We start from the raw sequence: 14,540 nt of genomic DNA, 5'->3' as shown, positions 1-14,540 counted from the left end.
TTCCACGTGTATAAATAGTCATTAATGTCGTCGGGTAAAGCGAATCGATCAGGCCCTGGGACAAAAACTGAACCCGGCGAACTAGTTCTCCGGGTAACTCGAAAGTCCCTAGGAGCGACTTTCCCCCCAGAGATTAATCTCCTAGTCGGAACTTGGGAGTCCTAGAGGAGAGGAGATCTAGGAGGCGGGGTCTAGGGAGGTTTTAATCGTCCCGAATTGCTTGAATCTTGATGTCGACTTCACGATCTAGGGACTTCAGTGGACCCTGCCGCATACTTGGGAGTCGATTCCCCCCAGATAGGGATATCCGCTTTTGGCCTCGCTGGGACTATGGGGGGTGACGTGGTGCCCCATTCCTGAAGTTGGTACCCCTGCTGGAGCCCCCTGCACCATGCAGGCACTCATGTTGGAGGCACTAGGGCTCACGCTGCCCCCCAAACTCCCTAGATTCAGGTTGGTTGAAGTTAGGTTCGAGGCGAGATTTCCGCTCCCGTAGTGGCTGGCGTTGAAGAGGCTGCAAATGAAAAGAATCGCAAGATCAGGAACCCGATCTATTCCCTCGGGAATCAGTGAAAATGATTTACACCTTTGAGAACTGATCGCTTGATTTTACACGATAAACAACAATGCGATCGGGTAACAAGCCTTAATATTGTGACCAGTGATTTGGTGATTTCCAGCATGATCTCGAGCATTAAGGCGACATGAAAGGGTTATTCTATATGTACGAAACGCCCAAATATTTACCAAACTTTTCTCCAAACTGGGTGCACCGACTCATTTGAATCCTTAGTACATTATCATAAAGGTCCCAAGGAAGAACGCGATGCTCGTGAAATTTCATTTTTCACCAGAAAAAAAAAAGAAAAAAAAAATGGGATCTTGGTCAAGTGTAGATAAAATAAAAAATGTCGTTTCTCGAAAGATGAATTTTCATGAGTGAACCCCCCCTCGAGAAAATCACTATAATTTCTAGGACAATTTTGGCGACAGTCTTAAAACCGATGAAAAAGAAAAAGGGAAAATAAAGTTTAAGAAATCTCCCGCGAAGGACCGTAACCCTTTACGTTTCTTTATCCCATTAATCTCTTTTGTGCGATCGGTTCGTAGAAGCCGCCTCGGAAACGCAATTACTGTATTACTATGCACGTGCACGCACTACTTTCGGTGCGACGTCCAGAGCAGCATTTAGTGCCGGAAGGGTTACGGCCTAGCGCGGCCATTAAGGGGCTCGACCGATGGTTTATTTAATTACGACACCCACGAGCCGCGAGATAAAATATGACTTCATTGCGTAAACGCGACTCGGCTCCGATTACCAATGTCGCAGTAACGCGGTAATACTGGCGGTCGTAAAGAAAGAAAAAGAATGAGAAAAAAAGAAAAAAATATAGAAAGAAAAACCCGAGAAACGAAAAGCGTAACGCGTTTCCCCGTTTCGGCGAGATCCCTTGCCGGGCAAAATGTCGACGGATCGATTTCGGTTATTAAGCCCGGATAAGCCGGGCAAAATGGCGGCTAATCACGGCGGGCTAACCTCGAAATCGAGCCGTGTTTGCAAAAGGAAGCCGAGGCTCCTTCAAAGTAGCCGGCCGCTATTCGCTAGGGACATTTCGGTGATTTCGCCGCGCAATCAAACGGCGGTGCAGGCCTGCAAACCGATACCCAATACGGCACAGTTGCCCGGGAATCGGTTAAGGGCGTGTCGAGGGACCGGCGCGTTCCTTTCCGCGTCGCGACGGCGGGCCCCTTTGAGCGGGACCTGGGGCCTTAAGGCCCCGAGTGTCGCCGGCCGAGGCAGGTCCCTAGCGGAGGGCCTGAGACCCGCGGAAGGACCGAGCGGGCCCCTTAATGGGTGTCCGAAGTGGGGCCGTGTCGGGCCGTGTCGGGCCGTATCGGGCCCCATTTCGCCCCCCGCGGGGCCCCTTTCAAGGGGGAGACGTCGAAACCTCCTCGCGATGGGCGAAATTCTCTTGTAATTGCTCGACTACGGTCCCAGGGAAACGCGGAAGGACGGTTTTCCGCGGAGAGGCGGACGCGCGCGGAATCGAAATTCCCTAGGATAAGGCCCCGAGTATATGGGACTTATCCGTGCTCCGAGTTGGGTAAGTCCGCGAGCCCAAGTCCGGACTGGAGTGGATTATTAGCCGGTAGCGTTTCATTACCGGACCAGCAACATAATTGCGGACCACACCGCGCGGGGCCCTACCACCGATCCGTACCCGAAGGCCCCGCTGGAATCGGCTCACTTGGGATGCCGAGCATCGTGGCGAGGGGCCCAACCTATTATTACTCCACAATGCCTGAATTAATTGTTCCAAACACCCGGCGTGCCCAGGTCGGGGCTTCGTTTGCCGTCTTAAACGTCCCGGATAACGTCCGGGACCTAGGCACTCGGGCCCCGGGGCTCCTGGGGGGTCCGGGCCCCGCAACTTTTCCAGGAATTTTCCTCGAATAGGATCTTTGTCTCGGATCCTATTCCTGGAGCCGTCCTGCGTCTACGACTCGATTCGCTAGATCCTCTCGAGAGATCGATCAACGGAGCGATCCCGCTCACTGAATCGCCGTGCGTGGGTGTAATTCGTACCCTCGCAAATAGGCCGAATGTAATCCGACGGAGAAAGCGCAAATTACGTCGGCTGAGCTCACGCCGTATTCCCGGTAGCCGATCGCGTGGGACCAACCCCTAATCGCATTGTTGGCAAATCCCGTCTTTCCCGATATCGGCGCGCAACTTTGCCTCGTTTAATTGGTCAATCTTGCAAGACAACATAATTCAGGAGAAATTTCTACCGAGCAGTAGAAGTGGTATTAAAATCGAATCCCTTCCTGGCGTTCGACCTACAACCTCCTAAAGTGGATTAAAAATAAACTGAGAGTAACAATGGAAACTTGAGGTCCAGCAACGGAGAAGAAATCGATTGTACCGATTCTCGAGATGATTGTTGGAGTCTGGGTTAAGGATCTAAGGAGACGAAGCTTCTATCGGAGGATCTTCCTTCGGCGAAGATGGTCCATCGGAACTCACCCATAGTTCTCGGCGGTGGTCCTGGGCCATTGTTGCTGGGCGGCGTAGTAATTGTCCCCGTAATTGTAATGTTGGGGGTACCCAGCAGTGGTAGCAGCAGCAGCCACGGATGCCTGTCCATATCCTTGATAGCTCTCAGCCCCGCTGGCATAATGCTGAGATTGAAAGGGTTGCAAGCTCATGGTGTTGAAGGCATTCAACTGTTGGCTGGTGAGTTGCTTGCGAAGACGGGCTCGTCTGTTGCTGAACCACACTTGGACCCTGGCTTCGGTCAACTTGGTCCTGCGACACCGGAGGAAAAGGTTGTCTTAAACCCTGCGACGACAAAAAAGTACCCTCGACTTCCAAAAAATGTACGGTGCACCTACTTCTGGGCCAGCTCCTCTCTGGTGTACACGTCAGGGTATTGGGTCCTATGGAAAGCCGCCTCCAGCTGCTCCAGCTGTTCCCCGGTGAAGGTGGTCCTGCTCCTCCTCTGCTTCCTCTTCAGGGTGATCCCAGGCTCGCTTTCGGTCTCGGAATCGTCCCCGCTGCTTCCTCCTGGAAGATGAAACGAATGATCTTGTCAAATGGAGAAGTCTGGAGCTTTTGTCAAAACTTGGTGAGAAAAAACTGTCATGGGGTCGTCCTTTGGATTTCTGTCGATGGAGATGGACTTCACTAGGCACGTATCAGAGGTCCAGGTCACTTTCTAGGAGTGTCGCAAGACCTGGAGGAGGGAAGGGACCGTCGCAATCCCACCACTCCCAGACCTGGGGCAACGGGAGCTGGGCCCAGGGGAACGGTAGTCGAGCGGAATGCACGTGGGAGCTGGGTCCTGGGGAGCATGAGTCCCAGACCAGGCCCAAGTCCCCAGCACGTGCTGGACGTCAGATACCGAAGATAGGAAGCGAGCGTTCCCGCCCACAGTTCACACGCCGGACTCGGCAACCCACCATTAAATCCCTCCTGATTACAGCCGTGGCCTAACCTATACTAAACTAAAACACCGGAGAAATTAGGGCCCGCCGGAGGAATTAAGTTCTTTGACACGTCCCGTCCAAGCCTGGGAGGGCGAGAAAGTGACTTAGGGTCAAGATGGGGACGAAGGATCCTGGCAAGGATCCTTGGGGAATTTGGGGGTCCTGGGTGCACAGGGCCCATCGATTTGGGCCCGACTGCGATATCGGGGCCATGGGGGGTCCTGACTACCCGACTATGGGGTGGATTCGAGGGTTTCTGGAATACCGCACAATCTGGGGAGTTCGTCGGCCTCTGGAGCCAACTCCTAAACGCGTTCTCCGGCCCCTCGTAAACCGGGAGCCATCCGAGAAGCCCATCCTCGACGCCCATCCCGGGGACGTCCATCGCTGGTCCCCGTTCGCGCGATGCCAGCCAAGCCGCTTCCTCGTAAACCCATCCAGCGTGGAAGTCAATGTCTAAATCAATAGCTACTGGAGAGGAAAGCTGACTCTTCCCGGATCGGCGACCACCGTGCTCGGCGGCCCGCGAGATTAAAGAGCGGCCGCACGCCGTAAATCCTCGAGACGCTTGGTCCAGACCATGCCCAGATCTTTACGATTTACTCGCTCCCTTCAACGCAATCGTTACCCTCGGCTGTCCGAAGGAGTCCCCGGGAAGCCACGCCGACTCTGGTTGCCTCCATCCGAGCCGAATTTCGCAGACAGGAGCCAAGTTTCCTCCCCATGGACGCAGTTTCCGCCAATGGGGGTGGATCATCCGGACTCCTGCTACCATAGTCCCTGGATCGACAATGAGGCAGGTGTTTTAATTATTAATCTCATCTTGCCAATGGTCGATGGGCTGTGGTGAAGATGGCAGGATTTAGGGTGGTACCAGGATCTACTATCAGCTGGAGAACCCATCAACTGCCTCCAGGCATTGGCCTTGCACTTGGCGTCATCTCTCAAGGGCTCAGCCCGCTGCTGCACCCAGACCCAAAGCGAGGGGTGCCTCTCGTCTCAATCGCGAAACCGCAGGACTCGAAGGAGCCGGCGTCTAAATCAATAGAGTGCTCCCTCCCAAATGAATGACCGACCACGAGAGGCGCTTCGGCGGTGCCGACAAATTAGAGGCACGCGGCCGAACCGCCGCGGACCACACGCAAGGAACCGTCGCTTCTGCGCGGCGTTCCTCTCGCCTCCAGTCTTCGCACTTGGACTGCAGCCCTTCCTAACCTCGAAATTTGACTCGGAGTCGGAATTTCGAGACGAATGTCTAGCTCCACGTCAAGAGGCATCGCCTCGGTAGTCGCGCAAATGTACTTGTCTAGAACCACGGCCGAGACCCGACACGTAAGTCATCTGGCCTGGCGGGCACTACTGATGACAGTCCTCGGCTTAGGAGCGGTTAGCTTCACCTCCACGAGCATTCCGTGGAGAAACGGCGAATAGCATCCCGTGGAGGCATTCCCCCGGTAGTTACGGTACCAAAGGTGGTACCATATCATAGTTAGGTACTCTTATGTCCGGCCATTACCGCAATACAGTCACACCGGTTACGTAGTGACGCTCGCCCGCGGCCTCCTCGCTGCAGACCGCGGAGCACCCTGGAGGACGCTGAAAGGAGTACGGAACATCACAGGGAAAGACCCTAAAGAGATCCCCAAAAGGAACCCTTTACACAGAAACAAGAAATATATGGACCTCGCCTATTAATTTGATTTTAGGTACCAGAACTAAAAAAGAGGAAACAAATTGCCTTTTCCCTCGTGCCTATTTTTATGGGAAATTATTGCGGAGCGTACCGAAATAGGCGATAGGAACAGCAAATAAGGAATAACCTCTGTACTCTTGCCCCTTTAGATTCAACTTCGAAATCGGATTACCGGAAAGGCAAGCTAAATTCGATGAAAGGGTCGAGAGAGAGAGATGAGAGTCGCGGATGGTGTCAACTCCAAACGACACGTGGATCTGACTTTGAAGCCCCCAGCCTCGTTTCTCTCCTCCCCATACTTACGATCTGGACCGAATGTCTAATCAAAGCTAAATCTATCCGACAGGGTAATAAACTCGACGCGTCTCCGCGCGGCGGGACGCCTAATATTTCTTCGCGGCTCTTCCCCGTCGCCTTGATACAAAAAGACCACGTAACCGCCTTTACGAAAGCCGACGGGATCTACATGTCCGAGCCAGGACCTTCCGTAATATTTCGAAAACCATTTAAATCTTCCCGCTTGCCTTAGGGCCGCGAATTCGGGGCCAGCGGTAAATTGCACGTCCGTCTCGGCCGTCCTTTTTCCCTGGACCGTCCGCCATCTTGTTTGCGGCTGCCTCGCCTCTTGTTCAATTCCTGAAGACTTATTCAATTTCCACCCCGAGACCTTTCCCCAATTAATCAAACGCCATCGTTCACCCCTTACGTTTCGTTGCATCGATAGAAATCCATAATCCTGCCAGGACCCAGGAGAAATTAGAGAGAAAAAAGGAAAGAAGAAAAATGTACGGAGGACCCTGTAGGTCTTACCCAGGATGTCATGTTTAGGGGATAGATTCAATTAGTACCGGAATCTTGGTACACCCCGCCCAGTTTGCCTCCAGGGCGAGACGAATGCATCTTCCTCGGGGGACCACCTTATGTAGGTCCCACCAACACATCCATATGGGTGTCGAGTATTCCGCGAGATACCAGCGAGATCTTCGGCAGAGTTATCGTCCTGGCTATCTTAACTTAATTAACCACCTTCGGGCTCTACCAGTAATTATGGTCAACGCGCCGATACCCTCGGCCTCGTCCTCGGATGGGACCTGGCGCGTTGAAACGGGGATAAAATCTGGTTATCTCCCACGAGCTGAGATAACGGGGGGAGATAAAGTCAACGGGGTTCTTCCGACTCACCCAGGATGCCGTCGATCGAGTGGTTCCTCCGGGGGTCCTCTCCAGGTCGTGCCTGGGTCGTGGGGCCTCGCAAGAGCCTGGAGATGCTGGAGACCGAGGGTGCCGACGCCTTGTCGCAGACTCCGTCCTGCTGGCAGAACCACATTGGACCAGTCAATATCGACCATCGGTAGTCATCGGAAATATCGATTATTAAATGGTTGCCAGAAATATGAATGATAAAATGGTTGTTATCAGGAATATCAATCAATGGTTGCCATAAAAAGTATGGACCATCGCATGGTTGCGACGCATCCGAGTCTCTAAGGCTGAGAAGAATCTGCCACTGATGAAGAGGCTGCGTCTCCGACAAGATCATGGACCACGACCGAGCGCCGCGTCTCTTTACGCTCAACACCCCTCCACCAGGCATTTAATTCTCTATGACCATTGCTGATGTTAATGGATTATCTCTATACCAAGTGGATAGCCGATTTTGATTTACCCGGTACCACGGATTTATAAAAAGTAGGATATGGAGAGTGAAATTGAAAACCCACGTGGGCATGGTGGGTACTATTCGATTCTCCCGTTTTAAAGGGGCTGTAAAAATAATTGTCGAGCATCCACCGTGCGAGATCAATTTTCTTCGTTACCACATTGATCGGTCCATCGATCTTCCAATCGTCGCACCATTTGGTGGGGTATCGGCTATCCAGTTGGTACAGAGATCGGGATATCGGGCCGGCCAGAAGTGGGCAGGAGGTCTGGGGTCGGGGGGCGATAATCGAGCGAGGAGAACGGCGGAGATATCAACGGACCTTGATCAACTTATCCCTGATCTCCCAGCTGAAGATCCCGGGGTTCTGCCGCTTGAGGTCCTCGATCCTGGCCTCAACCTCCGGGGTGGCCACCCGAGGTTTGCTGCCGCCGATCACTCCGGGCCTGATAGAGCCGGTCTCCTGATAGCGGTTAAGGATCTTCGAGACGCATCCATGAGACACCCGAAGTTGTCGAGAAATGACGCAGGGCCTGACCCCTGCGGCGGCCAGTTCGACGATCTTCAGCCTGATGTGGTTCGGCAAGGGTCTGCCGTTGATGAAGACACCGCCCAGCTGGTTTACGCGTCCCTGACCTGCAAGCAGATCGGTAAGGCCCTCAGTCGAAGGGTCAAGGGGCCCAAACGGACGAGAAGGAAAGGACCTTCCAGGAAAGCGGAACCCTGGGTACCAAAATGGCGGACATAAAGGAGCGAAAGCCCGCCGCGCGGTGGACAAAACCGCGACACGCAAGGTGCCGCTCGTAGGGCCCCTAATTACCGGTAATTAGTCCCCTCTTAATTAACTTAATTATATTTACGGAGGCCAAACAAATATTCTACGACCGGCGAAGGGCAAAGAAGCGAATGAGATGGGCCGAGCGTTGCAGCTCGCGTGCAGCTCGCGAGGCCGCTCGTGTGGGTGCCGAAGAGTGGGCCAGGTCCGCGATGGGCCTTACGTTGGGCCCTACGAGGACGGACGGTCTTGGGGCCCGACAGGAGTTACGGCCGCGTTTTGCTGCCAGCACTAAACCCGCGGCCCTTCTTCTTGGCGCGAGTCGACTCTGCCCGGGACGGTTGCTTCTCTGGGCCTTAAAACGCGCGTTAAGCACCGCTATGGGCCCCTTTTAAGGGACAATGAGCCACGCAGCTCCCCGGTACGCGTTTACGCATATTTACCTTGCCCCGCGACTTATTTGCATCGACGGGCCCAGCGTTTTCGGTCGGCGGTCGGAAATTGAAACCTCGACGGGCCCGGAATTTGGGCCCGTTAACGAGGAACGAGAGAGTAGTTGTTTTTACGTGGGATTACATCGAATTGGAATCCATGGATCGGGTCCACGAGCTCGTACACTCGGTCGGGGTGATGTTCGGGCCCAAATAAGGCCCCGCGACAACTCCTAAACGCCGCAGTCATTAGCGTCTAATTATCATCGCCTAGAGGCACTCATCCTGGCTGGGCTATTTCCGAAACGTGCCTGCCTCTCGTTCCCTTTCGTCTCTTTTTTACTCCCGGGCTTTTTTCCAATTTCCTCCGAGGCCAGATCTGCTTTCAGTCGCCGTCCCTGGGCCTCATGGAGACAGACCTATCGCGGCGATTTCGACTTTTACGAGTTTGCCGGTAATTGGATACGATAAGCCGCCATTGTTTCTGCATGTTCCTCGCATTAGACGTACGCAAGTCGGTGACTATCATGACTTAAGATGGCGGAATTTCGACCAGCACTTCGGGGCCCGTTCGGTAAATACTGAAATAACGAAGTTCCCCTGCAATGATGATCCGTGTACGAGGGGTAACGAGATCGGGCCCAAAGTCGAAACAAAAATCGCACTCCTTTGAAGGCGGACTTTCGAGAGGGGCCTGATCGGTCCCAATCGGTATACTTCTTGAAAAGCGGACTTTTCTCCCGGCGAACAGCGGTCCCTACCTTTTGGGCCCGACATGGCGGATCGAAATCAACCTGGGCCCGCGTCTGCGAGCGCATGCACACACCGACGCGCTCTTCCACGAGCGTCGTGCGCACGCGCGCTCCGCGGACACCTCGGGTATGACGTCAGTCAGGCCGCGGGGCCCGACGGGATTACAGGCAAGATCAAAAGGAGCCGCCCGCCGCACACTCGGTGCGCGCGCACGACTCGCCGCGGCCGGACCCGAGGAGTGGGCCCAGAGCGGACCCAAAGCGAAATAGCCTGCTCGCACTAACCTTTAGGCGGAATTCATATATTTATACTCGTGCTCCTACGACTGTTCGTATGCACCATGCACTCTCGCGATACTAAATGCGAAATTATTCCCAACAACGGGAAATTTTCCAGGAATCTTGCCGTCCGAAAATCGACGGCGACAGTTTTCTCGATTACTGGAAAGGCACTACTGCTCGTATGCACCGTGCACCATCGCGTGATAAAAAGTGCAAGATTATTGCCAACAACGGGAAATTTTCCAGGAATCTTGCCGTCCGAAAATCGACGGCGACAATTTTCTCGATTCCTGGAAAGGCGCGACTGCTCGTATGCACCGTGCACCCTTGCGTGATAAAAAGTGCAGGATTATTCCCAACAACGGGAAATTTTCCAGGAATCTTGCCGTCCGAAAATCGACGGCGACAATTTTCTCGATTCCTGGAAAGGCGCGACTGCTCGTATGCACCGTGCACCCTCGTGCGATAAAAAGTGGAAAATTATTCCCAACAACGCTAACTTTTCCAGGAATCTTGCCGTCCGAAAATCGGCATCGACAAATTTCTCGATTCCCGGAAAGGCGCGACGCGGTTGTCGGCGCTGGTTGGGACAGACGGGCCCCGTTCCGACTTTCCTGCGCTTCGGAAATGACATAATCGGCTCTTTAAGATGCACGCGTATATGTACCGGACTTCTCGCTCGTTTAATATAATCTCCGTGCACCGGCTCGCAAAAAGAAAGGGGCCCAGGAGCCGCAATTAAAAAAATAACCTAAGTGGAGACAAGCCTCTTCCCGATCGGCCGGCAATCGAAGGCTGTTCGCCGATCCTCGAGGTACAAGTAAATTTATCCCCGCTTAACGTCCATTAATTAACCTGAAAGGAAGGCGCGCGACCTTAGAGGAATGTAGTCCAAGAACACCGTGCGTACGCGGTCCCGCGTTACAAGGTGCGATTACCGACAAATTGCCGCGGAAATCGGAAAGACGGAGAGCTGTAGTGGTGGTTCGGTAGCGCGAGATCGATTCGAGAAAATTCAGGGTGGGTCCTGGGGGTGGGGAATGGGCCCACTCGAGGGACAAGGGGGTTGTATTCGGGGCACGTACCCTCCCGAGTTTGTATCTGGGCCCGCAACGGGCCCACAACGGGCCCACAACGGACCACCCTGTAGCCCAGACCCAGGCGAGGTGCCGCATAAAATGATCGAGGAAATAATTTCGAGCATGAATTATTGATTACGGGCGATTGATTGTGAGCGATCATGTTAATGCCCATGATTGGGCCCGATGTGACGCGATAGCCCTCGAACACGTTCTCTGATTTGAATTCGCTGGGAGCATGTCCGTCGTTAATGGGCGCCCTCTTCCCCTCGAGGCGTGCCCCGCCGTGTCGAAACTCCTCGCGAACAGGCTGGAAAAGCCCTACCGAGTATTTGAATATTTTACACTCGGCCAATTACACCCCCTGGCGCGTTCCGAGACGCAGGTTGGCATCCCTGAACCTCGCGCAAAGGGTCTTCGTCGAATTCCTTCTCTGGCCCGTTTCCGGCAACCGCCGCCATCTTGATACCGTCGAGCTCCCGCTCGATAGAATGGTACAGCTCTTAATTAAGATTGAAAACTCCCGAAAGAAATGGAAACGTCTCCAAGTTATGTCGAACTTTGGGCCCGACTTGGAGAATTTCTCGCGAAAATGGTCCAACACGCGTTATCCTGGAATTTCTCTTCTGGACCCGTTTCCAGTCACCGACGCCGCGGCCGCCATCTTGGTACCGTCGAGCTCCCGCTCGAAAGAGTGGTACAGCTCTTAATTAACATTGAAAACTCCCTGAAGAAATGGAAATGTCTCCATGTTATGCAGAACTTTGGGCCCGACTTGAAGACGGACTGGAAATAGCCACGGATTCGCCCAGAATCTCCGAAATTATCCTGAATTTCCAGCGACGGTTTCGCGAGGAGCTCTCGAACGTGTACCCGGGTCATTACCAGATTTTTGCGCAATTCCCTACCGATAAGTTTCCTCTCTCCCTGATGATATGCGCATCTCGTTTTGAGGCGCAATCTCCTCGCATCTCCGCGCGTCGATGGCACGCAGATACCGCGGCGGCCATCTTGGATCTGGGATGCGCGCCAATTATTCAAAGGAACGACGCCCGTCCTCGACTAATCTAAGAAAATGACTCGACGGCTCGATCCGTGGGAAGGAAGCGGAAGTGGAACGAAGAGTTGCTCTTGTTTTCCGTCTTTCCAAAATTAAAACGATCGTTGACCCTGCTTCTTATCGAGGAGCGTCACGAGTTGTTAAGGTGAACCTCCCATTAGTGAGGTCGAACGAAACCACCTTGGACCTCCTGAAACCCCTTCAAACCTCTTCAAACATCTTCAGACTTTTTTCTAACCTCTTCAGACCTCTTCGCCCAGGTACCTTCCGCTTCCCCGGCGACGAAGAACGAGCAACGGAACCAAAGAACGGCGAAACGCGGCGGAACAACGGCGGACACTCGAAGGGTCGAAGAGGCCGAGCCCAGAGATGCAGATACACGTAGATCCGTGTGGGAGTAACGACGAGATGCACACCTATGCAGCGATTCGCATCTCGGTGTGAGTCTGGAGTCGCGAGGGCTTCAATCAGCGTGCCGTCGCCCCAGGGTGATCCGATATCAGACATTAGGTGCGTACTCCACGTCCGATGCAGGGCCCCGTTTCGACGCCCACCACACGGGGCCTGAACCTAACTCCCATCCGGCGACGAAAGTCTAAAAGACCCGTCTACGATGACTTACGACACCTCTATTTCCCCCATACAGAGAAAAATTCCGCCAATGGGAGGCCCGGAGCAAGAGTCTAAAAAATCGTCCTTATCGATAGAAGATGGTCATCAGGGAGAAAAAGGGACATGAATATTAAATATTCTGGAAAATCCGCGCAAGATGGTAGATCGATTCTTTCATGGATAACAAAATGGCGTCCGCTGATTGGACCAAGAAAGTCCCAAGAACTGGGGAACCAGCGTTATCACCAAGAGACAAAGGCGCCGGTTTTCGGTGATAAAGAACCAAACGGACTGCGGGAGGTGTTTGGAAAATGTCCGTAGTGCTTTTAGCGACGTCTTTAATCGCTTTCCCGCGATTTCTAGAGCCTCGGTTTCCAGAGTTTCGCGAAATAACCTCACCAGCCGCGATCGGGACCTTCCGAGGCACTCGCGGCCTCCTTTATGGGCCCGACGTTATTGTTTTATGACAGGGGAGGTGTTCTGCTTTATAAGCGGTTCGGCACGAAGCCTCGAGACTTTACGGGCTCGTTCTTCCTCGAAACCATGACTTGGAGGGACCTCGGTGACCGGCGGACCGAAAAAGTCGAGGGACTCTTCTGACTGATCCCTGCAGAACGCTGAAAGAGACCTCTTGTATGGTAAAAAGAGGTGGTCCAGGATTCCCGAATTTTAGACTTCCAGGTGTCCATGTGTCCTATCGAGGACCTTCGAGGAACCTCGAGGAACCTCAAGGAACCAAGGAATTTATTATTAATTTTTTCAATCCATTCCTGCGCGTCGCCTAGGAATTTCCGAGCCAAGTGGCGAACGCGCCATTTTGGTTACGCGGGTTTTATGCAAATTGACGATTGATTGCCGTAGTGCACGTGGGCACTTAAATGGAACTAGATTGAGGGCCCTGGGGAAGCGTGAATTTATGGGCCCCAAGATTCGGTCAATGGTCAATGGATATTGGCTCGCGGGCCCCTTTTGTTGCGGCCCTTCTATCGGCCCGCCGGACTAATGGACCCGTCGACGCGATTCCTTAAATATTGCCCGTTAAAAGTGGACCGCCGGATTTGAAAAACCATGAGAACTTCTAAACGACAGGAAAGAAACTAAATTGAAGGTAAAAAAAAGAAAACGAAATCAGAATAGTGATCGTTTTCCTTGAATCATTAATTTCCTTCGCTCGGTTGCTGGCGACCCGATCGGCGGTTGAGGCGCAAAAACTGACTGTTTCAATTGTCCATGCAGTTATTGACTCGCATTATCTACTAAGTACATGGTAAACAGTTTAGAACGGAATAATAGAAAGAGAGTAATGATAGTTATTAAAATAATCACCTTGGAAGGGGTATCCAGTGAAGTAAGGAGCCATGTTCAGCGTGCTGACAGCCATCTACGGTCCAGCACTTAACAGACCAAGTCCTTTCTTCAACACTTTCGCGATCAATTCCCAGGATCGGGCCCAAAAGGGCCTGAAACAAGATCCAAAGCCCAATGGAAACGGGACCGACCGAGGATCAACCCCAGCGACGGTCGGCGAGAGAAGGCTCGAAGAAATCCGAACTTCGTTCCAGGACCCGACTGCGAAATTCCAGCTTGGTCCCAGGATAACGACGAATTCCGGGGTTAATAAATTGCAAGAAATGGATCAATGCCACTGATACCAGGGGCAGAATCAGTGGCGGTACCCCTGGACCCCAGGATCGGTCGTTATCCGACCCCCTGATAGCTGGATGGAGGGTTCCTCTTCGCCAAGTGGTAGCTGCGCGATTCCTGGCATCTACCGCCTCCTGTCCAGGAATTTTACGGGCTTACTTCGGGAGCGGCGCTCAGATCCGGATTTCTTTGGGATTGGTCGCTTATGTTGGTGCTTCTTTGTGGGTCCTTGCGGGTTGGGAGCTGGACGGGATATCCAGGTCGCACTTCGCGCCGCAGGAAGAGCGATCTTCCCGAAGGACCTGCGTCAGGTTCGGGCTCTCGACTCGGACTGATCGAGCCAAGGATCGGCAGCCGAGCCGATCTTTTTCTAAGGCTGGAAGAAAGGCTCCGCCTTCCAGGCCGAGGGGCCCGCGATGGTAAGACCTGCTTTTACCAAGCCTGACGGCGTTGGTAGACCTGGTCCCTCCACCCTTGGACAACCTGAAGAGGTGGTCTCTCGACAGGCTCCGCCCGGTGCCACCTCGGCCTGCAACCAGGCTTCTCCTTCGAATCGCTACTC

General features: G+C 53.4%; 1 protein-coding gene across 2 annotated transcripts; it reads right to left on the bottom strand.

Moving 5' to 3' along the window:
• Positions 1-14,290, bottom strand: LOC105700797 (protein gooseberry). 2 transcript variants are annotated; one of them, XM_012426964.1, is made up of 6 exons: positions 13,661-14,290; positions 7,666-7,979; positions 6,866-6,995; positions 3,397-3,568; positions 3,029-3,310; positions 1-514 (listed from the first exon to the last, which is right to left on the bottom strand). In XM_012426964.1, exons 1-6 carry the CDS (start codon positions 13,713-13,715, stop codon positions 256-258), a joined length of 1,212 nt encoding a protein of 403 aa, XP_012282387.1. In that variant the 5' UTR covers positions 13,716-14,290; the 3' UTR covers positions 1-255. The 2 variants fall into 2 exon arrangements, with proteins under 2 accessions (XP_012282387.1, XP_012282388.1); XM_012426965.1 differs by having other exon boundaries at positions 6,866-6,992.
• Positions 14,291-14,540: the final 250 nt, after the last annotated feature.

Source organism: Orussus abietinus, unplaced genomic scaffold (genome assembly GCF_000612105.2).
Source record: "Orussus abietinus isolate OABI.00-Male unplaced genomic scaffold, Oabi_2.0 scaffold54, whole genome shotgun sequence".
Taxonomy (NCBI): Eukaryota; Metazoa; Arthropoda; class Insecta; order Hymenoptera; family Orussidae; genus Orussus; species Orussus abietinus.
The sequence above is the reverse complement of the archived record's forward strand: the minus strand, read 5'-3'. Positions and strand labels throughout refer to the sequence as shown.

Coding starts and splice junctions, on each gene's coding strand:
- LOC105700797 (XM_012426964.1), bottom strand. CDS start 13,715: ATGGCTGTCAGCACGCTGAACATGGCTCCTTACTTCACTGGATACCCC. Junction 6,996..7,665: donor TCAGGGATAAGTTGATCAAG/GTCCGTTGATAT, acceptor TGGTTCTGCCAG/CAGGACGGAGTCTGCGACAA. Junction 3,569..6,865: donor CTCGATCGACGGCATCCTGG/GTGAGTCGGAAG, acceptor TTCATCTTCCAG/GAGGAAGCAGCGGGGACGAT.